General features: G+C 64.6%; 4 protein-coding genes and 1 long non-coding RNA gene across 6 annotated transcripts; all 5 read right to left on the reverse strand.

The window, feature by feature from the left end:
* Positions 1 to 1,340: 1,340 nt before the first annotated feature.
* Positions 1,341 to 5,685, reverse strand: LOC141933095 (glutamine-rich protein 2-like). The gene is made up of 10 exons (XM_074847425.1): positions 5,554 to 5,685; positions 5,253 to 5,327; positions 4,779 to 4,943; positions 4,501 to 4,622; positions 3,534 to 3,599; positions 3,179 to 3,280; positions 2,433 to 2,586; positions 2,161 to 2,248; positions 1,897 to 2,004; positions 1,341 to 1,558 (listed from the first exon to the last, which is right to left on the reverse strand). The coding sequence occupies exons 1-10, from the start codon at positions 5,557 to 5,559 to the stop codon at positions 1,359 to 1,361; spliced, it is 1,086 nt and encodes a 361-aa protein (XP_074703526.1). The 5' UTR covers positions 5,560 to 5,685; the 3' UTR covers positions 1,341 to 1,358.
* Positions 5,686 to 5,832: 147 nt separating this feature from the next.
* LOC141933267 (uncharacterized) lies at positions 5,833 to 7,551 on the reverse strand. The gene is made up of 5 exons (XM_074847790.1): positions 7,020 to 7,551; positions 6,787 to 6,905; positions 6,558 to 6,649; positions 6,327 to 6,441; positions 5,833 to 6,158 (listed from the first exon to the last, which is right to left on the reverse strand). Exons 1-5 carry the CDS (start codon positions 7,549 to 7,551, stop codon positions 5,838 to 5,840), a joined length of 1,179 nt encoding a protein of 392 aa, XP_074703891.1. The 3' UTR covers positions 5,833 to 5,837.
* A 6,797-nt stretch (positions 7,552 to 14,348) lies between these two features.
* LOC141933203 (uncharacterized) lies at positions 14,349 to 15,234 on the reverse strand. Its single transcript, XR_012626023.1, has 3 exons — positions 15,177 to 15,234; positions 14,909 to 15,016; positions 14,349 to 14,569 (listed from the first exon to the last, which is right to left on the reverse strand). It is a non-coding gene; the product is annotated as an uncharacterized LOC141933203 (long non-coding RNA).
* A 211-nt stretch (positions 15,235 to 15,445) lies between these two features.
* Positions 15,446 to 17,895, reverse strand: LOC141933268 (glutamine-rich protein 2-like). Its single transcript, XM_074847791.1, has 5 exons — positions 17,806 to 17,895; positions 17,526 to 17,647; positions 16,557 to 16,623; positions 16,201 to 16,303; positions 15,446 to 15,606 (listed from the first exon to the last, which is right to left on the reverse strand). Exons 1-5 carry the CDS (start codon positions 17,893 to 17,895, stop codon positions 15,446 to 15,448), a joined length of 543 nt encoding a protein of 180 aa, XP_074703892.1.
* An 865-nt stretch (positions 17,896 to 18,760) lies between these two features.
* Positions 18,761 to 20,636, reverse strand: LOC141932915 (glutamine-rich protein 2-like). Of its 2 annotated transcripts, XM_074847149.1 has the most exons (6): positions 20,245 to 20,636; positions 20,049 to 20,201; positions 19,816 to 19,910; positions 19,588 to 19,679; positions 19,356 to 19,470; positions 18,761 to 19,187 (listed from the first exon to the last, which is right to left on the reverse strand). In XM_074847149.1, the coding sequence occupies exons 1-6, from the start codon at positions 20,591 to 20,593 to the stop codon at positions 18,867 to 18,869; spliced, it is 1,125 nt and encodes a 374-aa protein (XP_074703250.1). In that variant the 5' UTR covers positions 20,594 to 20,636; the 3' UTR covers positions 18,761 to 18,866. The 2 variants fall into 2 exon arrangements, with proteins under 2 accessions (XP_074703250.1, XP_074703249.1); XM_074847148.1 differs by having other exon boundaries at positions 18,761 to 19,470.
* Between the last annotated feature and the right edge of the window lie 1,377 nt (positions 20,637 to 22,013).

Raw genomic sequence — 22,013 nt, forward strand, 5'->3', positions numbered from 1 at the left:
CCGCCCTTGCCACACTGCTCACACACCAAGCAACTGGGGTAAAAAAAAAGCCCAAAATGGGAACGCAGCAGCTCCAGAGATGGCAGCAAGGGCTGGGGGGGCTCAAAGCACAACAGCAAATCATCCCCCAGGGAACAGGGAGACCCCCAGAAGGAAAAAGGAAAAAAGGGAAAAAATGCCCCAGCTGGGGCTCCTCACCTGCTCCAGCAGCACAGGCAGCACCCAAAAAGGGACATGGGGCTGGGTGCTCATGGGGGGGGGGGGGGGGTTGGTGTTTATAGCGTGCAGCTGGGTCCCAGCAGCAGCAAATGGGACAGTGGGTGGGAGAGGGGGTGAGCTGGGGACACACACACGCGCACACGCACCAAAGGGCTCAGCCCCAGGTGGGCCAAATCCTGCAAATGCAATTAGTCCCAGGGGGTGGGGGGTGTTTTTAAGCCCATCAATGCCTGACCCCCCCTCCCGGGGTACAAGATGGTCCTCTGCTGGCTCTATTCTAGTGGTGACCAGTTTGCTCTGAGTGCTCCCAGTTATCCCACTGGAGGTGGCACTGAGGGAATCCCAGATCCTGCTGGATCCACCTGGGCACCCCCAACGCGGGTATTTAGCACCTATTTTTCCCCTGAAAAACCAAACCCACCAGGGGAAACATCCCCGGCAGGGGGGGCTCCCTGGGGGCTAAGGTGCCTGGAGACTGCAGCGGGGTGGGCAGGGTTGGGGTCTGCCATTGTGGGGGGGAGGTTTGGGTGCTCCCCCCCCTCGCCCGAATCTGGGGAGAAGATCTACCAGGGGAGCAGTTTTTCCACAGGGCAGCCCCCAAGCACACACCATGGCAGGTCTGTGCCTTCCTCTTTCCATCAATGGCAGCGTTGGAAGAGGGACAAGGGGGTGACAATCCATGAGCAGATAAGGAAACCTGCTCAGTGATGCTCATCCCGCGGGATAAGCGATAGCCAGCCAGCGGGCTTGGGGGGGGGATTCCCTTTCGGCGTTAAAGCCGTGTCCTGCTGCCACCCTTCCCACCGCGGTCCCCATCTCCCACCACCTTCAGCAGCAACGGAGCGTCATCATCCTCCTGCTTTAGTGTGGGCTCCCCCAGACCCTTTTGGGGGCCACAAGCTCCCTGTCAGGGGCCAAAAAGGGGTTCATGGAGGCCAGGGGGTGTCAGGGAGAGTGTGGCAGCACGGGGCCGGCGCAGACCCTGGGAGGGGGGTTGGACAGGGGCTGGTTTCAGCTCCTCTGGCCACACGTGGCCGCAGGACAAGGGATGCTGCGACCCCTCCTTATGCATGATGGGAAGATCCCAGCCCAGGGCCACCCCGCTCAGGCCACGCAGGTGCTTGGCTGCCCATCGCCCTTTATTGCTGCTGGCCAGAGATGCTTGCTCGCCTGCTCGGTGGCCGGGGTGGTGGGGCTTCGGTCGGGGACCCCCGGTCCTGCCTGGCTTCCGGGGTGCTGGATCCGTCCCACGAGGGCTGGAGGGGCACGAGGAGCCCCCGTGCCTGGGAGAGGCGGCCGTGGGAGGAGGCTGGCCTGTGCTCTGGCGAGGTGGGGATGCCTGGGGGCGAGGGGCAGGGGTTAGCCCCCCTGCAGCCCCTGGGGCAGGCACCGCCCATGGGCACCTGCCTGGCCAGAGACACCCAGCAACGGGGTCCTGGCCCCCACCCTGAAGCAGACAGGCTGTTGTCCCACAGTGGCCAGGACCACCCCGCCACGTCCCTCCACCTTGCTCTGGCTCCAACATGGGGATCGATTGCCCCATCTTCCCGTCCTCCCCCTCCATCCTGCTTCCACCCCACTCCACCCCAAACCCCCATCCCACCCTGCTTGCCCCCACCCACCAGGACACAGCAGGGTGCCCTCTCCCCCCACCCCGGTGCCCTGGCAGGGCCGTACCTGGCTGGCTGAGCGACGACGCAGTGCTCTGGGGCCGGGAGAGCAGGCGGCTGGTGTCCTTGGCATCCCACTGCCTCGGGGACAGCTTGGGCTTGGCCCTGGGGAAGTCTGGCAGGAGGGAGCAGAGGGAGCTGGGCTGGGGGGAGCCAGGGAGAACGCACGGAGGGGAAAGGGGGAAAACCTGGCACCCCGCGGGCACCCTGCCCACTCCACTGCCCAGTTCACCCCCGCCAGATCCCCTCCCCAAGCGTGGCCCAGCCGTACCCTCCTTGCCCACGAGCACAGGCAGCTGCCTGACCCGCCGGCCCCTGTAGATGTGGCCATCCTGGCCCGACAGCTCCGTCTCGTCGTGCTGGGAAGGAGAGAGGGGGTTGGCTGAAACACGGGGCCCAAATCAGCATGCCCAGGCAAACCCCCCCACCCAGCTCCCCCTGGGGAAACTGAGGCACGGATCCCCCCACCCCCACCCTGGATGCTCAGCATCACCCTCCCAGCCTCGCTTGCCCCCGCTGTATCCCTACCTTCGTCATCCTTACCTTGATGGGGAGCAGGGTGCGGGGCTGGAGCGGCCGCGGGGTGCTGGGCGGGTGGGGCTGGGGGTGCGGGCAGCGCTGCAGCGGGTGGGTGAGGGTGTGCCGGCCCCCGCATTGCCGCGGCACGCGGGGGTACCTGCACTCGCCCACCCGCTCCCTGTGGGACGGAGCACAGGGATGCTCAGCACCCGGCACCGTGGCACCCCGTGCTTCACCCTACTATGCCAGGGAGGGGGCTGCGGGTGCTCCCCGGTGGGGTATGTCCCTCCCGGGTGCCCTCCGACTGCTGAAGGAGACCCACGCCTGTCCAGCTGTGCTGGATCTGCTCTTTCCCCGTGGCCCTGGTGAGCTGCTCATGGCCATGGCAGGTCCCTGCACCCTACGCGAGGGACACCGGGAGGCAGGAGCTGGGCTGTCCCAGCTGCAGTGTTTAATTTCGGTGACTTGTTTCACAGGAGGCAGCTGACTCCCCAGTGAAGCCTGAGGTCAGGCTGAGACCAGACACAGCTCATCACATGTGGCTTCAGCACCACTGAGACACAGACCTGGGCTAGATAGGGCAGCGCAGGGAGGGCTGTAAAACGCCACAGACCGGGGACAAGCACAGCTGACCCCTCTGCAGCACATCTCTGCTCCCCTGCCCTGCCCAGGCCGCCCCTGCATCCCTTCAGCCCCACCCTGGGAAGGGCTCTCCCTCTCCAGGGCAGGGCCAACCTGCACCCCAGGGGCCGGGTCCCCGTGTCCCATACCTGTGGCTGTGCTGCGGTGTTTGCTCCAGCTCCACGACAGTATGGGAGCGCCCGGCAAGGTGGGGGGGGAGCGGTGGCCTGGACGGGATGGCCGCGATGTGCCTGGGGAGGGCAGGAGCCGTGGGTGGGTGACAGGGGACACACGACCCACCCCAGCTCGGGGCAGTGCCCCAAAACCCACAGGCTTGTACCCCATTGGCATCCCACTGCCCCCAGGGAGGGGCTCAGGAGGGCTGCACCCCCCCAGGCAGACACCCTAACCCCCGTGCCGGGCACAGCGGGGCACTGCCAGCACCCATCTCCCCTCCGAATCACCCACGCACCCCCCGATGCACCGGTGCCGGACGGTACTCACGGGCCAGGCGCCAGCATGCTGAGGGGCCGGTCGCAGGACAGGCAGTGGAAATGGGCCAGCAGCTGCCTGGCGGGGGGGGGAAAGGCCTGGGTGAGTTCCTGGGGGGGGATACAGCCCTGCCTGCACACAGGCAGGCAGCTGGCAGGCAGCAGCAAGGTGCTGGGCACTTCATTGTAATGAGTTATGGTATTTGCGGGGGGAACCGCAGGGTCTTGAGCCTGGCTTACCCCCCACCCCGCCCCAACAAGGTCACAACCCACCGGCTGACTACAAAATCAAGGGGCTACGATGGGGGAGAGCAGTTGGTTGTGGGCTCCCGCTTGGGAAAAAGCTCCACCTCATATTAGGCACCGGAGAATCCACTGAGGGGAGCACCCAAAAACCACCATTATGGGAACTACGCCCACAGGCACGCACAGCACCCCAGTCCCATGGGAACTGGGGGTACCAGCAAGGACAGAATGGGGCTGTTCCTGTACCTCTTGCTGGGGTACAAACGCCGGGCCTGGGGGATGCAGGATTCCCACATTTTTCAGGATGAGTTTTGTCACAGCTGCCCCGAGGACAGGGACACGCTCGCCTCGGTCCTGCGGGCACCTCCGAAACCTGGCAGCTGCCTGTGGCTGCCCAGGGCAGGCAGGGATGGGAGGCGAAGGGCGCAGGCACCCGTAGCTGCCATCCCAACCAGCCCTCACACCGGTTTCATCACTTCGTCAGCGCTAATTACCCCCCCGCCCCTCGCCAGGAGGGCAGGTCACAACCCAGCTCTGCGGCGCCGCGTGTCACAGCCCTGCCCAGGGGGACGAGTCGCCGTTCCCCACCCTTGCTCCAGAAAACCTTTGCACCCACATCCCAGTTTTGGTTCGGGAGGGCTCCATCCTGCAGGTCCCCCTCCTCGTGCCTCCTTTAACATCGGGAGCCTGCTACCGGTGGGAGCAGAAGCCATCGCCACCCCCATCGCACTCACTTCTTCATCCCAGCTGCATCGTCAGCCTCCGTCAGCGGCTCCTTCTCCTTGAGCTGCTCCAGGATGCTCCTCCAGTGCTCCTCCAGCTGCTGCCGGAAAGGCCCCAGCTCCAGGCGGTCCAGCTACGGACAGACACACACCCTCAGCCAGCTGCCCCGGGCTGGGACATCATGTTCCCCACGAAAAGCCAGGAGGGCGGATCCTCAGAGGGACGCTGCCGTAGGCTGCCAAGCCCCGAAGGTGCCAGTTTTGCGCAGCGGGGACGTGCCACCCCTCACCTTGGAGTCCATCTCTTCACTGAGCTGCCGCTGGACCTGGTGCCAGCCCTGCTCCTGCCCCGCCACCCGGCTCAGCGTCTCCTGCATCATCTCATTCAGCCGCTCCATGCTCGCCTCAAACTGGGTGCGACTCACTTTGCCGGCCAGGGCGGTTTTGTCTGCTTTCTAGCAGCGGGGAAAGGCAGGAGAGCAGTGAGGAAAGGATGGCGGGATGACGGGCAGGGCCAGCTCGTGGCAGGAGGACAGGGAGAAGTGGCTACGTGGCCCCACTCGCCCCATCACCCCCGTGGGGTTGGTCACACCAGCTGAAGGGACCCAGGGGAAGACAGAGGCACCTGGGGAAGGAGCCACAGCCAGTCTGGAAATCCTCCCTCCCCCAGGCCAGTTCTGCCACTGAGCCCCCAAGGCACAAGGGGTGTTTGTCACCCTGCCCAGCACCCCCTTGGGTGGTGCCAGGACCCCCCAAGGCCATACCACATCAATCCCCAGCACCAGGTCTTCCTTGTTTGCTTTCTCCTTCTCCAGCCTCTCCAGGGACCGGAACAGAGCCTTCCAACACAGAAAAGCATCCCATGGCACCGCGGCAGGGTTGGAGCTGCCTCCTGGCCAGCTGAGCAACCCCCGCTCCCCCCACCTCACCCAAACCTCCAGGAAAGGTACATTGAACCTCCACAGGGCTGCAAGGTTTGGGGGGGTGCAGACAAATCCCTTGTGGTCCCCAGCCTGGGGTCTGCCTGGAGGATGCTCTGACCCCGAGGGGGTTTCAGCCACCTACCTCCATATCTTTCTCCTTCTGGTGATGGTCATTCAGGAGGTTCCCGGTGACAGAGTTGAGCTTCTCGTAGTCCCCTTGCACCTGCGTGACGGTGGCCTGGATGCGCTTCAGCAGCTTCAGCAGCTCCTCGTCCTGCTTCAGGGAGGAAGATGACAAGGCGGTGCCGTGCAAGGGGGGGGCTGGCTGCCCCCGTGGGGACAGACCCGGCTTACTTGCCCGGTGGCCATGGGCTCTCAGTGCCAACAGGACATTTGCATCAAGGCTTTAAATTCCTTCCGTGCTGCTCACTTGTACGAACCAATCTGGGAGGCGGTGAGGGGCTCCTCCACATTACAGCGAAGCACAACCAGCTGGGGGGGTGCTGGCAACCTCCCAAGCCCCCCATGCCGGCATCTCCTTACCTGGCTCCTCCCTGGCAGCCGTCTTACCACCTTGCCCACTGCCTGCTGCGACATGAAATTGTCCACCACCTCCTGGAGCTTCTCGTAGCACTGCAGGAGCTGCCCCACCTGCTTGCGGATGTCCCCGCTGCAGGCGGGGCACGCTGCCTGCGCCTCTGCCTGCTCCTGCCCTGTGCTCGCCACCATCGCCCTCGGCTCGCCCAGCTGCAGGAAGGGGAGAAGGAGTCGGCTCTGAGATGAGGTGGATGCAGTCAACAAATCCGGGTGCTGTGGAGGCTCGATGGCCCCAGCCAGCCAGGGGATGTGGCTGGAAACCCCTCCAGGACCACCCCACCGAGCTGTGGCGGTGGGAGCGCTGCCCCTGGACCTCACCTGCTCCTGCAGCTCGTCAGCCGTCTTGGCCACCAACCGCTCCAGCGTGGCCTTGGTCATCTCCTGCTGCTCTTCCAGCTCCTTCAGCTTATACCTCATCTCCTGCAGCGTGGACCTGCTCAGTGAGACAGGGGCACAGGCAGGCTTAGCCTCCACAGGGCCGCTCAGGGGGTGTCCCTTGTCCCCCCGGGCTCCTCCTGCAGGGTAGGAAACCCTGTCCCGTCCTTTTACCCCAGTTGCAGGGTGATCTGGTCGCTGACATCCCCTTTCCAGTTGGCTCCAGCTACCTCCAGCTTTCCGACGGCATCTTCCAGCTGCCTGATCTGGGAAAGGCAGTGGTGGATGAGTCAGGGCACAGCCCCCTCTGTTGTCCCAGCCCAGGGGCCCTTCAGCTGCCTCCTCCCTGCCCAACTCCCCCCTGGCATCCCCGCAGCCCCCCCAGGGACTGCTGCCAGCTCACCTTCCCATTCTCGCCCTGCAGGTCACTGGTCAGGCCCTGCAGCGAGGACACCCGGCCCTGGAGGTCGGCCAGGACGCTGGTGATGCTCTCCTTGTCTAGATGTGGTCCGAGGGGACATGCTGTCAGTGAGAGGGGGTCTCGCCCTTGAGGCCAGGCTCTGAGCACAATGAGCCCCCAGCCCAGGGTGTCCCCATGCCAAACACCCCCCTGCCAGCCCCCCCAGGGGCTCCTACCTCCCTCCGAGAAGAGCAGGCGCAGCTTCTCAAGCTCGGCGTGGTCTGGCTTGCTGGCTTCCAGCTGGGCCACCTGCTCCTTCAGGCTGGCACAGGGGTGGCTGAGCTGCCCGATCTGGCAGAGAGCCTCCACCGTTTCGGTGCTGGCGATCCCTGGCTGCACCCCTGGGGTGGTGGTTTGGGTGCTGGGGGTACTTGGCTGCACCCCTGGGGTAGCGCTCTGGGTGTCAGAGGCCCCTGGCTGTGCCCCTGGGGTGGAGGTCTGGCTGTCAGGGGCCCCTGACTCTGTCCCCAGCGTAGTGGTCTTGATGCCAGGGGATCCTGTCTGTGTCTCCAGGGTGGTGGCACGGGCATCACAAGTCTTTGCCTCATCTGAGGAAGCACCTGCCCCCTTCTCAGGGGCCACTGGTGCTCTCTGCGTCCCCGGGGAGCCAGGCTGTGTCTGCGGAGTCCCCTTGCTGGTCCCGGGTGCAGGCTGTGGCCCTGGTCCCTTCAGTCCCAGCGCTGAGCTTGCCCCATGCGGGGCGTCCATGTCTGCAGTGGGGGGCTCGGCGGGGGCAGCCTGGCCCTCACTGCCATCCTGCGAAGAGGAGGCAAAGGGGAGCAGGTTTATGGGCGGAAGTGCAGCGGCAAGGGCCACCCGCCCTGTCCTCAAACCCCCCAGCTCACAGAGCCAAACTCAAGTACCCCAAAGGCAGAGACTGCCCAACCCACAGGGACCCCCGGGCGCCCCAGCCGCACGGCCCCTCCCCAGTCCCTTTAGTCCTTTGGCCACCTCTGTGCCTGCAGAGTCATTTCAGCAGCCGATCCTGGAGATCAGCAAACCCCCTGCCGATGCCACCTGACACAACAGCAAGGCATTCTTCTCTCCAGCAATGGGATTCTGTACTCCAGAGCTGCTGGACCAGACCCGCTTCCCAGCCTAATGGGCTGCGCCTTCATTTCAGGAGCAGCAGCCCCAGGTAGGATTTGGAAACCATCTCATGGTGCAGAATGCTGGGGTTTGCCCCAAAATGTCCCTCCGCTGCCCCCGGCTCCCACCTACCAGCCCCAGAGAGACCAGGAGGGCAGGGAGCCGTGGTCCTGCCCAACGTTGAGCAAGGACAGGGGGCTGGGCGGTCACCCCAAGGGTTTCGGGCGCTCCCTTGCCCCACGGAGGGGCTGTTGGGGGCTGTCGGTGGCACAGACGATGAGGACGATGAGGAGGTCTCTGTTGGGGCAGCCGAGGAGCTGCCCTGGCTCTGCTGGTGCCAGGTCCTGCCTCCCGGCGGGATGCACAGGGAAGAGAAGTGCTGAGCAAACCTCCGCCGAGGCCCCGGGGGCTGCGGTCCTGCTGAGTCCCACTCCCATAGCCGGGATGCCCCAGCACTCACCACGGACAGACCTCGGCCTTCTCGTCCTCCTACTCCTCCTCCTTCTCCTCCTCCTGCTTTGCTGCCCACCAGGCAATCCTCCAGCACCTCCCAGCGCACCATGTTGCTCACCTCCTCCGGGGCTGGGTAGAGGCTCAGCCTTTCCTTCAGCTTTTTCTGGGGAGAAAAGGGATTAGGGGGTCAACCCTGGCCACGGAGCCGGGTGAGATGGCACCCACAGGAGCACTGACCCCCTCCAGCATCGCTGCCCAGCCCTGCTGGGACCGTGCCCTGCCACGGAGGGACTGGGTGCACCGGTGCCCCGGGCATGCAGCCGCCTCCTTCCCGGAGCAGGATCCGGGCGTGCGCGCGGCCCTACCATGTCACTGTCCGACGCCGTCTGGTCACGGAGGGCCGGCAGCTGGCCGGCAGCGTCCTGGAGATTCCCCTGGAGCGGGACAAGGAGAGGGATGGCAGCCCAGACACAGGAGCAGGATTGAAAAGGAGCATCCGAAAATTAACTTGGGCACAGGACAGAGGGATGCCAGGCAGGGTTGTGGCTGTGTTGCATGGGTAGATCTTTATCTCCTCTCCTTCTTAGCACCCATGTTTCTTTCTTTACAGCTGCTTAGTTAAAAAATGTCTTAGCGTCACTTTGGTTGGTGCATGCAGTTACCTCTTCAGCCTTGGGACACCCTTCCTGCTCTTCCCTCCTGGCACCCTTCACGCCGGGTGACACCCAGGGCCGTGGGGCAGGGGTGCAGGGTGACACAGAGGCAGGGAGGGGGGTGAGGGCCCAGCTGCCTCCTGGGACACCGGCAGCAGCTCACCATGCCAAGCGTCTCGCGGATCATCCGAATGTCCTCACTCCATGCGGGACTGCGCCGCCTTCATCCCGCCGATCTCCTCGAGGAGATCCTGGGAGAGAGCCACGGCCTGAGAGAGGGCAGTGGCGGGGGTGAGTTCCGGGGGCACTGCGGGCAGCACTTACCATTCATCACACCTTCAGCAGCCAAGAAGGGGCAGCAGCTCCCCAGAGACCCCCCCCCCCCCCCCAACCCTGCCCCGGGGGGGGCCCACTGCCACAGCCCAAGTAAGCGGGGACAGATCCAGCCCTGCCCCCCCACACCGGGCTCTGGGCAAGACTACTGAAGCCGATCCAAAGGGCAAAGAGCTGCTGCCACCCTCTCAACCACAGCCTGGCCCGCGAGGGCAGCGGCAACCGCGGCTAACGAAGCGGGGAGCGATCAAGCAGGGGCCTGCCCGAGGAGGGTGAGCTCAGCCACCCGGGGAAACCCTCCCTGCTGCCTTCTCCCTACATGTCCCAGCCCCAGCAGGATCCGGCCCTGCAGCACCCAAGGTGACGTTTCCTTGAACCTGAGCTTATTTCTTCCCACTGGGGATGCTCGCAGCCCCAAACGGCTCAGCGTTGTGCAGGATGAGGCCCCCTCTCCGGTCCCCACCAGGGCTGGGTCTAGCCCTCGGGCAAGCCAAGGGGATTTGGGCTGGGGAGATGAGGCCCATGAGGTGCTGATGGAGCCTCTCAGCTGCCTGAGGAGCGGGTGCCGTACCTGGCTGTGGCTCAGGAGTGGGGAAGGGAGGGATGGAGAGTGGTAGGGCTGGATCTCCACAGGTGCTGAGCCTCTGGCTGCTGGAGCCGAGGGCACCGGGTGCTCTACTGGACCCACGACTTGCTGATGGCAACTTGGGGAGAACCCAGAGCAACTGGAGCAGCATTTCAGCCCCAGCTCTTTCTCCCCAAAACTCCATCCCTTTCCCACAGTGTAAGCCCCACATACCACCTCGAGCTCAGGCTTAAACCAGACCTAAGGGCACCACAATGGTGGTGCAGACCCCAGAGGAGGGGTGTCTCACGGGGGGGCACCCAGGGAACGGGGAAGAGCCTCTACCTTGGAGATGCTGCTCTCATTCTCTTCAATCTTTATCTTCATCTGCCCCACGTCAGCAGCCACGGAGGCGTCCTGGGGAGTGCTCACGGTCCCCTGCAGCGGGTCCTTCGCGGGGGTGAGCGACTCTGTGCCTGGGCCTCCGCCCTGTCCCCCTTCTTCTCTGGGGGGTGCCCTCGGGGGGCTGGTCCCGCCCCAGGAGGGGGGTCGGGCTGTGCCCTCGCCCCAGGGCAGGCAGGTCCTGCAGGCCCAGGTGCCTGAGCACGGCCTGCAGCAGGCTGTGCAGCGCCGTGAAGTTGACAGCCCCGACCTGGGGCGTCCCCGATGGCGACGTCCAGCAAGCTGGGACAGGCTGAGTGCGGCCATGGCTGCTGCCCTGCCCGAAAACACAGAGCCTGAGCGGGGGGGGACACGACAGCACCCCTTTTGCCTGGAGGGGACCTGGGCGGCTGGGAGGGATGGGCAGCCGCCCTCCTCCTCCTCACCACAGAAAGTGGTCGAAGCGGCGGGGGGGCGGGTGACCACGGTGACCCCCCGAGGGCAGGGCTGTCTGGGGGAGAGGGAGGGGTGTCTCCTTCCCCGGCCACCCCCAGCCTCATACCCAGCTCTGCCTGCCCCTGCCCCTGCCCCCCGCCTCACTTTCTCACCAGCCCCCCGGGCGCCCCGGGCCCCCCCCAGTCCCCCCCAGTCCCCCCCAGTCCCCCCAGTCCCCCTCTCCCGAGCCCGCACCCCCAACCTTACTCGTCCGTCCCCGCCGCCGCTCTGCTCTCCCCTAGCCCCGCCCCTCACCCTGAGCCCGCCCTTCCTTTCCTCATTGGCCACCACCCGCCCGCTGCCCGCTGCCCATTGGCCGAGCCCGCTGCCCACGTGCCCGTGTTTACAGGGCGGGATAACGCAGCGCCTCCCGTTGCCAGGCGACGCGGCGGCCCCGGCGGCGGGCCGGGCCCAGGCTCCCCGCTGCCTTTGCCACTGTGACGACACCAAAATACAACTGGTGACGTCGAATATTTTGACGCAGCTCCCTGCAGCCCGTGGCTGCGCCGCGCACAGAGGACCATCCTGCCCGTCCGGCACCCTGCTCCCCCCTGAAACTCTCCCAGACAAGCCCAGTCCCGGCAAAGGAAGCACCTCATTGAGTTATTGGCTGAGGTGTCAAAAGCATGACAGATTTTACCCTCTCCCTCAGACGTGGCAATGGTGGAAGGCTGCTGCTGACTGCATCAACACACAGATTTCTCGCACCTTGCACCGAAGCAAAGAGCCGCGAGAGCGGGGAAAAAAAAGAAACGCAGCTAAACACAGGCATCCAGACAGCCCCAGGAAGTATTCAAACACTGGGAAAAATCTTCGAGCCCGAGTGATCCACAAAGTGCTGCTTGTAGTATCTGCAGCTTGGGGGGGGCGGGGGGGAATAAAGAAAAAAGAGAAAAAAACCCAGAGCAACCACAATTTTTATAAAACAAGACTATCAGAGAACCCTGAGGAGTGGGGGGGAAGCAAGTTCATCAGCCAAACAGTCTGTCCTGCACTTTTATTTCGCTGCGAGTACCACATGGTGAAGGCGAGATGATCACTGGCAGGAAGAAACAGCATTCCCAGGTGCAGAAGCCTGCTGCTTTAATTAAGCTGTTATAAATTGGGGAAAATCACTTTCAGAAGCCAAATCAAGTGACTTATAAATTTATTAGCGCTTGAGCAAGTAAAGCAGCGCTGGGCGGCCGGGGAGTCGCTGCTCCGCCAACGGCGCGCGCCCCTCCTCTTTGGCAGTCTCTTGTTAGAATCTTCAGGTTCTGGGCTGACGGGGCCTTTTTGGTTTCAGCTGCGGCTGCGCCTTTTGTTGCTAGGGGGGTCGTCGTCTTCCTCTGCGTTATCTTCTGCTGACCCTCTCGGGTTTGGCCCTTACATGGCACAGCTCATCTCTGTGCCTACTTCACAGGATCTCGCTAATCGCAGACTTGGCGTAAATCCCGCCAGACAGACATGCACACACCCAGGCTCCCACCCTTTATCTGATCGACAAATACTCTCTGTCTCTGATCACAGTCCCTGCCTTTTCTCTTTGCTGGAGCACATCCCTAGCAAGGGCACCGAGAATGGGCGTGAGCCCCCCCCCAAGCCGCAGCATTACCAGTGGGGACAGGCCCCCCCCAGGAGGCTGCGCCGAGTCCCACGTGCTGCCCGCGCTCTGCCTGCGCTCTGCCTGCAGAAGCCACCGCTGCCATCCCCGAAGGGGGGAGCAGAGGGAAGGGGAGACCCCGGAGCCATGGGGGGGCCATGTGAGCACAGCGAGGACCCCCATGTCCTGGGGTGCAGCCCAAACCCCATCCTGCACCCTCACAAAATACTGCGGTTTGCAACCCACCCCCCGGCAGCTTGTGGCCCCCTCCCCAGCGCCATCACCCACCCGTGTGATGAGGCCCCCAGGCCTCAGCCCTGCGATACTCAGGGCTGCCAGGCTTTTAGGCAAACCCTGCTCTGAGGTGGGGGGGGGGTGATGCCTTTTCAGTGTCCCCCACTGCAGGAAGGGCCATGGGTGGGGGCTCGCTGGCCACCAACTCCTTTCCCCCCAGGCCCAGGACACTGCTCAGCCCCAGGCCCTGACCTCACAAGCCACTTGCTGTGCCACCCCCCTTCTAACGACTCCAAACAACGCACCAGCCCCTGGCTTTGTGCTTAAATATCCAAACTCAATTAAAATTGAATAAGAACACGGCACCCCCCCCCGCCCTTGCCACACTGCTCACACACCAAGCAACTGGGGTAAAAAAAAAGCCCAAAATGGGAACGCAGCAGCTCCAGAGATGGCAGCAAGGGCTGGGGGGGCTCAAAAGCACAACAGCAAATCATCCCCCAGGGAACAGGGAGACCCCCAGAAGGAAAAAGGAAAAAAGGGAAAAAATGCCCCAGCTGGGGCTCCTCACCTGCTCCAGCAGCACAGGCAGCACCCAAAAAGGGACATGGGGCTGGGTGCTCATGGGGGGGGGGGGGGGTTGGTGTTTATAGGGTGCAGCTGGGTCCCAGCAGCAGCAAATGGGAACAGTGGGTGGGAGAGGGGGTGAGCTGGGGACACACACACACGCGCACACGCACCAAAGGGCTCAGCCCCAGGTGGGCCAAATCCTGCAAATGCAATTAGTCCCAGGGGGTGGGGGGTGTTTTTAAGCCCATCAATGCCTGACCCCCCCTCCCGGGGTACAAGATGGTCCTCTGCTGGCTCTATTCTAGTGGTGACCAGTTTGCTCTGAGTGCTCCCAGTTATCCCACTGGAGGTGGCACTGAGGGAATCCCAGATCCTGCTGGATCCACCTGGGCACCCCCAACGCGGGTATTTAGCACCTATTTTTCCCCTGAAAAAACCAAACCCACCAGGGGAAACATCCCCGGCAGGGGGGGCTCCCTGGGGGCTAAGGTGCCTGGAGACTGCAGCGGGGTGGGCAGGGTTGGGGTCTGCCATTGTGGGGGGGGGAGGTTTGGGTGCTCCCCCCCCCTCGCCCGAATCTGGGGAGAAGATCTACCAGGGGAGCAGTTTTTCCACAGGGCAGCCCCCAAGCACACACCATGGCAGGTCTGTGCCTTCCTCTTTCCATCAATGGCAGCGTTGGAAGAGGGACAAGGGGGTGACAATCCATGAGCAGATAAGGAAACCTGCTCAGTGATGCTCATCCCGCGGGATAAGCGATAGCCAGCCAGCGGGCTTGGGGGGGGGATTCCCTTTCGGCGTTAAAGCCGTGTCCTGCTGCCACCCTTCCCACCGCGGTCCCCATCTCCCACCACCTTCAGCAGCAACGGAGCGTCATCATCCTCCTGCTTTAGTGTGGGGCTCCCCCAGACCCTTTTGGGGGCCACAAGCTCCCTGTCAGGGGCCAAAAAGGGGTTCATGGAGGCCAGGGGGTGTCAGGGAGAGCGTGGCAGCACGGGGGCCTGCGCAGACCCTGGGAGGGGGGTTGGACAGGGGCTGGTTTCAGCTCCTCTGGCCACACGTGGCCGCAGGACAAGGGATGCTGCGACCCCTCCTTATGCATGATGGGAAGATCCCAGCCCAGGGCCACCCCGCTCAGGCCACGCAGGTGCTTGGCTGCCCATCGCCCTTTATTGCTGCTGGCCAGAGATGCTTGCTCGCCTGCTCGGTGGCCGGGGTGGTGGGGCTTCGGTCGGGGGACCCCCCGGTCCTGCCTGGCTTCCGGGGTGCTGGATCCGTCCCACGAGGGCTGGAGGGGCACGAGGAGCCCCCGTGCCTGGGAGAGGCGGCCGTGGGAGGAGGCTGGCCTGTGCTCTGGCGAGGTGGGGATGCCTGGGGGCGAGGGGCAGGGGTTTAGCCCCCCTGCAGCCCCTGGGGCAGGCACCGCCCATGGGCACCTGCCTGGCCAGAGACACCCAGCAACGGGGTCCTGGCCCCCACCCTGAAGCAGACAGGCTGTTGTCCCACAGTGGCCAGGACCACCCCGCCACGTCCCTCCACCTTGCTCTGGCTCCAACATGGGGATCGATTGCCCCATCTTCCCGTCCTCCCCCTCCATCCTGCTTCCACCCCACTCCACCCCAAACCCCCATCCCACCCTGCTTGCCCCCACCCACCAGGACACAGCAGGGTGCCCTCTCCCCCCACCCCGGTGCCCTGGCAGGGCCGTACCTGGCTGGCTGAGCGACGACGCAGTGCTCTGGGGCCGGGAGAGCAGGCGGCTGGTGTCCTTGGCATCCCACTGCCTCGGGGACAGCTTGGGCTTGGCCCTGGGGAAGTCTGGCAGGAGGGAGCAGAGGGAGCTGGGCTGGGGGGAGCCAGGGAGAACGCACGGAGGGGAAAGGGGGGAAAACCTGGCACCCCCGCGGGCACCCTGCCCACTCCACTGCCCAGTTCACACCCCCGCCAGATCCCCTCCCCAAGCGTGGCCCAGCCGTACCCTCCTTGCCCACGAGCACAGGCAGCTGCCTGACCCGCCGGCCCCTGTAGATGTGGCCCATCCTGGCCCGACAGCTCCGTCTCGTCGTGCTGGGAAGGAGAGAGGGGGTTGGCTGAAACACGGGGCCCAAATCAGCATGCCCAGGCAAACCCCCCCACCCAGCTCCCCCTGGGGAAACTGAGGCACGGATCCCCCCACCCCCACCCTGGATGCTCAGCATCACCCTCCCAGCCTCGCTTGCCCCCGCTGTATCCCTACCTTCGTCATCCTTACCTTGATGGGGAGCAGGGTGCGGGGGCTGGAGCGGCCGCGGGGTGCTGGGCGGGTGGGGCTGGGGGGTGCGGGCAGCGCTGCAGCGGGTGGGTGAGGGTGTGCCGGCCCCCGCATTGCCGCGGCACGCGGGGGGTACCTGCACTCGCCCACCCGCTCCCTGTGGGACGGAGCACAGGGATGCTCAGCACCCGGCACCGTGGCACCCCGTGCTTCACCCTACTATGCCAGGGAGGGGGCTGCGGGGTGCTCCCCCGGTGGGGTATGTCCCTCCCGGGTGCCCTCCGACTGCTGAAGGAGACCCACGCCTGTCCAGCTGTGCTGGATCTGCTCTTTCCCCGTGGCCCTGGTGAGCTGCTCATGGCCATGGCAGGTCCCTGCACCCTACGCGAGGGACACCGGGAGGCAGGAGCTGGGCTGTCCCAGCTGCAGTGTTTAATTTCGGTGACTTGTTTCACAGGAGGCAGCTGACTCCCCAGTGAAGCCTGAGGTCAGGCTGAGACCAGACACAGCTCATCACATGTGGCTTCAGCACCACTGAGACACAGACCTGGGCTAGATAGGGCAGCGCAGGGAGGGCTGTAAAACGCCACAGACCGGGGACAAGCACAGCTGACCCCTCTGCAGCACATCTCTGCTCCCCTGCCCTGCCCAGGGCCGCCCTGCATCCCTTCAGCCCCACCCTGGGAAGGGCTCTCCCTCTCCAGGGCAGGGCCAACCTGCACCCCAGGGGCCGGGTCCCCGTGTCCCATACCTGTGGCTGTGCTGCGGTGTTTGCTCCAGCTCCACGACAGTATGGGAGCGCCCGGCAAGGTGGGGGGGGGAGCGGTGGCCTGGACGGGATGGCCGCGATGTGCCTGGGGAGGGCAGGAGCCGTGGGTGGGTGACAGGGGACACACGACCCACCCCAGCTCGGGGCAGTGCCCCAAAACCCACAGGCTTGTACCCCATTGGCATCCCACTGCCCCCAGGGAGGGGCTCAGGAGGGCTGCACCCCCCCAGGCAGACACCCTAACCCCCGTGCCGGGCACAGCGGGGCACTGCCAGCACCCATCTCCCCTCCGAATCACCCACGCACCCCCCGATGCACCGGTGCCGGACGGTACTCACGGGCCAGGCGCCAGCATGCTGAGGGGGCCGGTCGCAGGACAGGCAGTGGAAATGGGCCAGCAGCTGCCTGGCGGGGGGGGGAAAGGCCTGGGTGAGTTCCTGGGGGGGGATACAGCCCTGCCTGCACACAGGCAGGCAGCTGGCAGGCAGCAGCAAGGTGCTGGGCACTTCATTGTAATGAGTTATGGTATTTGCGGGGGGAAACCGCAGGGTTTTGAGCCTGGCTTACCCCCCACCCCGCCCCAACAAGGTCACAACCCACCGGCTGACTACAAAATCAAGGGGCTACGATGGGGGAGAGCAGTTGGTTGTGGGCTCCCGCTTGGGAAAAAGCTCCACCTCATATTAGGCACCGGAGAATCCACTGAGGGGAGCACCCAAAAACCACCATTATGGGAACTACGCCCACAGGCACGCACAGCACCCCAGTCCCATGGGAACTGGGGGTACCAGCAAGGACAGAATGGGGCTGTTCCTGTACCTCTTGCTGGGGTACAAACGCCGGGCCTGGGGGATGCAGGATTCCCACATTTTTCAGGATGAGTTTTGTCACAGCTGCCCCGAGGACAGGGACACGCTCGCCTCGGTCCTGCGGGCACCTCCGAAACCTGGCAGCTGCCTGTGGCTGCCCAGGGCAGGCAGGGATGGGAGGCGAAGGGCGCAGGCACCCGTAGCTGCCATCCCAACCAGCCCTCACACCGGTTTCATCACTTCGTCAGCGCTAATTACCCCCCCGCCCCTCGCCAGGAGGGCAGGTCACAACCCAGCTCTGCGGCGCCGCGTGTCACAGCCCTGCCCAGGGGGACGAGTCGCCGTTCCCCACCCTTGCTCCAGAAAACCTTTGCACCCACATCCCAGTTTTGGTTCGGGAGGGCTCCATCCTGCAGGTCCCCCTCCTCGTGCCTCCTTTAACATCGGGAGCCTGCTACCGGTGGGAGCAGAAGCCATCGCCACCCCCATCGCACTCACTTCTTCATCCCAGCTGCATCGTCAGCCTCCGTCAGCGGCTCCTTCTCCTTGAGCTGCTCCAGGATGCTCCTCCAGTGCTCCTCCAGCTGCTGCCGGAAAGACCCCAGCTCCAGGCGGTCCAGCTACGGACAGACACACACCCTCAGCCAGCTGCCCCGGGCTGGGGACATCATGTTCCCCACGAAAAGCCAGGAGGGCGGATCCTCAGAGGGATGCTGCCGTAGGCTGCCAAGCCCCGAAGGTGCCAGTTTTGCGCAGCGGGGACGTGCCACCCCCTCACCTTGGAGTCCATCTCTTCACTGAGCTGCCGCTGGACCTGGTGCCAGCCCTGCTCCTGCCCCGCCACCCGGCTCAGCGTCTCCTGCATCATGCTCATTCAGCCGCTCCATGCTCGCCTCAAACTGGGTGCGACTCACTTTGCCGGCCAGGGCGGTTTTGTCTGCTTTCTAGCAGCGGGGAAAGGCAGGAGAGCAGTGAGGAAAGGATGGCGGGATGACGGGCAGGGCCAGCTCGTGGCAGGAGGACAGGGGAGAAGTGGCTACGTGGCCCCACTCGCCCCATCACCCCCGTGGGGTTGGTCACACCAGCTGAAGGGACCCAGGGGAAGACAGAGGCACCTGGGGAAGGAGCCACAGCCAGTCTGGAAATCCTCCCTCCCCCAGGCCAGTTCTGCCACTGAGCCCCCAAGGCACAAGGGGTGTTTGTCACCCTGCCCAGCACCCCCTTGGGTGGTGCCAGGACCCCCCAAGGCCATACCACATCAATCCCCAGCACCAGGTCTTCCTTGTTTGCTTTCTCCTTCTCCAGCCTCTCCAGGGACCGGAACAGAGCCTTCCAACACAGAAAAGCATCCCATGGCACCGCGGCAGGGTTGGAGCTGCCTCCTGGCCAGCTGAGCAACCCCCGCTCCCCCCACCTCACCCAAACCTCCAGGAAAGGTACATTGAACCTCCACAGGGCTGCAAGGTTTGGGGGGGTGCAGACAAATCCCTTGTGGTCCCCAGCCTGGGGTCTGCCTGGAGGATGCTCTGACCCCGAGGGGGTTTCAGCCACCTACCTCCATATCTTTCTCCTTCTGGTGATGGTCATTCAGGAGGTTCCCGGTGACAGAGTTGAGCTTCTCGTAGTCCCCTTGCACCTGCGTGACGGTGGCCTGGATGCGCTTCAGCAGCTTCAGCACTCCTCGTCCTGCTTCAGGGAGGAAGATGACAAGGCGGTGCCGTGCAAGGGGGGGGGCTGGCTGCCCCCGTGGGGACAGACCCGGCTTACTTGCCCGGTGGCCATGGGCTCTCAGTGCCAACAGGACATTTGCATCAAGGCTTTAAATTCCTTCCGTGCTGCTCACTTGTACGAACCAATCTGGGAGGCGGTGAGGGGCTCCTCCACATTACAGCGAAGCACAACCAGCTGGGGGGGTGCTGGCAACCTCCCAAGCCCCCCATGCCGGCATCTCCTTACCTGGCTCCTCCCTGGCAGCCGTCTTACCACCTTGCCCACTGCCTGCTGCGACATGAAATTGTCCACCACCTCCTGGAGCTTCTCGTAGCACTGCAGGAGCTGCCCCACCTGCTTGCGGATGTCCCCGCTGCAGGCGGGGCACGCTGCCTGCGCCTCTGCCTGCTCCTGCCCTGTGCTCGCCACCATCGCCCTCGGCTCGCCCAGCTGCAGGAAGGGGAGAAGGAGTCGGCTCTGAGATGAGGTGGATGCAGTCAACAAATCCGGGTGCTGTGGAGGCTCGATGGCCCCAGCCAGCCAGGGGATGTGGCTGGAAACCCCTCCAGGACCACCCCACCGAGCTGTGGCGGTGGGAGCGCTGCCCCTGGACCTCACCTGCTCCTGCAGCTCGTCAGCCGTCTTGGCCACCAACCGCTCCAGCGTGGCCTTGGTCATCTCCTGCTGCTCTTCCAGCTCCTTCAGCTTATACCTCATCTCCTGCAGCGTGGACCTGCTCAGTGAGACAGGGGCACAGGCAGGCTTAGCCTCCACAGGGCCGCTCAGGGGGTGTCCCTTGTCCCCCCGGGCTCCTCCTGCAGGGTAGGGAAACCCTGTCCCGTCCTTTTACCCCAGTTGCAGGGTGATCTGGTCGCTGACATCCCCTTTCCAGTTGGCTCCAGCTACCTCCAGCTTTCCGACGGCATCTTCCAGCTGCCTGATCTGGAAAGGCAGTGGTGGATGAGTCAGGGCACAGCCCCCTCTGTTGTCCCAGCCCAGGGGCCCTTCAGCTGCCTCCTCCCTGCCCAACTCCCCCCTGGCATCCCCGCAGCCCCCCCAGGGACTGCTGCCAGCTCACCTTCCCATTCTCGCCCTGCAGGTCACTGGTCAGGCCCTGCAGCGAGGACACCCGGCCCTGGAGGTCGGCCAGGACGCTGGTGATGCTCTCCTTGTCTAGATGTGGTCCGAGGGGACATGCTGTCAGTGAGAGGGGGTCTCGCCCTTGAGGCCAGGCTCTGAGCACAATGAGCCCCCAGCCCAGGGTGTCCCCATGCCAAACACCCCCCTGCCAGCCCCCCCAGGGGCTCCTACCTCCCTCCGAGAAGAGCAGGCGCAGCTTCTCAAGCTCGGCGTGGTCTGGCTTGCTGGCTTCCAGCTGGGCCACCTGCTCCTTCAGGCTGGCACAGGGGTGGCTGAGCTGCCCGATCTGGCAGAGAGCCTCCACCGTTTCGGTGCTGGCGATCCCTGGCTGCACCCCCTGGGGTGGTGGTTTGGGTGCTGGGGGTACTTGGCTGCACCCCTGGGGTAGCGCTCTGGGTGTCAGAGGCCCCTGGCTGTGCCCCTGGGGTGGAGGTCTGGCTGTCAGGGGCCCCTGACTCTGTCCCCAGCGTAGTGGTCTTGATGCCAGGGGATCCTGTCTGTGTCTCCAGGGTGGTGGCACGGGCATCACAAGTCTTTGCCTCATCTGAGGAAGCACCTGCCCCCTTCTCAGGGGCCACTGGTGCTCTCTGCGTCCCCGGGGAGCCAGGCTGTGTCTGCGGAGTCCCCTTGCTGGTCCCTTTGCTGGTCCTGGGTGCAGGCTGTGGCCCTGGTCCCTTCAGTCCCAGCGCTGAGCTTGCCCCATGCGGGGCGTCCATGTCTGCAGTGGGGGGCTCGGCGGGGGCAGCCTGGCCCTCACTGCCATCCTGCGAAGAGGAGGCAAAGGGGAGCAGGTTTATGGGCGGAAGTGCAGCGGCAAGGGCCACCCGCCCTGTCCTCAAACCCCCCAGCTCACGGAGCCAAACTCAAGTACCCCAAAGGCAGAGACTGCCCAACCCACAGGGACCCCCGGGCGCCCCAGCCGCACGGCCCCTCCCCAGTCCCTTTAGTCCTTTGGCCACCTCTGTGCCTGCAGAGTCATTTCAGCAGCCGATCCTGGAGATCAGCAAACCCCCTGCCGATGCCACCTGACACAACAGCAAGGCATTCTTCTCTCCAGCAATGGGGATTCTGTACTCCCAGAGCTGCTGGACCAGACCCGCTTCCCAGCCTAATGGGCTGCGCCTTCATTTCAGGAGCAGCAGCCCCAGGTAGGATTTGGAAACCATCTCATGGTGCAGAATGCTGGGGTTTGCCCCAAAATGTCCCTTCCGCTGCCCCCGGCTCCCACCTACCAGCCCCAGAGAGACCAGGAGGGGCAGGGAGCCGTGGTCCTGCCCAACGTTGAGCAAGGACAGGGGGCTGGGCGGTCACCCCAAGGGTTTCGGGCGCTCCCTTGCCCCACGGAGGGGCTGTTGGGGGCTGTCGGTGGCACAGACGATGAGGACGATGAGGAGGTCTCTGTTGGGGCAGCCGAGGAGCTGGCCCTGGCTCTGCTGGTGCCAGGTCCTGCCTCCCGGCGGGATGCACAGGGAAGAGAAGTGCTGAGCAAACCTCCGCCGAGGCCCCGGGGGCTGCGGTTCTGCTGAGTCCCACTCCCATAGCCGGGATGCCCCAGCACTCACCACGGACAGACCTCGGCCTTCTCGTCCTCCTACTCCTCCTCCTTCTCCTCCTCCTGCTTTGCTGCCCACCAGGCAATCCTCCAGCACCTCCCAGCGCACCATGTTGCTCACCTCCTCCGGGGCTGGGTAGAGGCTCAGCCTTTCCTTCAGCTTTTTCTGGGGAGAAAAGGGATTAGGGGGTCAACCCTGGCCACGGAGCCGGGTGAGATGGCACCCACAGGAGCACTGACCCCCTCCAGCATCGCTGCCCAGCCCTGCTGGGACCGTGCCCTGCCACGGAGGGACTGGGTGCACCGGTGCCCCGGGCATGCAGCCGCCTCCTTCCCGGAGCAGGATCCGGGCGTGCGCGCGGCCCTACCATGTCACTGTCCGACGCCGTCTGGTCACGGAGGGCCGGCAGCTGGCCGGCAGCGTCCTGGAGATTCCCCTGGAGCGGGACAAGGAGAGGGATGGCAGCCCAGACACAGGAGCAGGATTGAAAAGGAGCATCCGAAATTAACTTGGGCACAGGACAGAGGGATGCCAGGCAGGGTTGTGGCTGTGTTGCATGGGTAGATCTTTATCTCCTCTCCTA

The sequence above is a fragment of the Strix aluco genome, chromosome 21, assembly GCF_031877795.1.
Source record: "Strix aluco isolate bStrAlu1 chromosome 21, bStrAlu1.hap1, whole genome shotgun sequence".
NCBI classification, from domain to species: domain Eukaryota; kingdom Metazoa; phylum Chordata; class Aves; order Strigiformes; family Strigidae; genus Strix; species Strix aluco.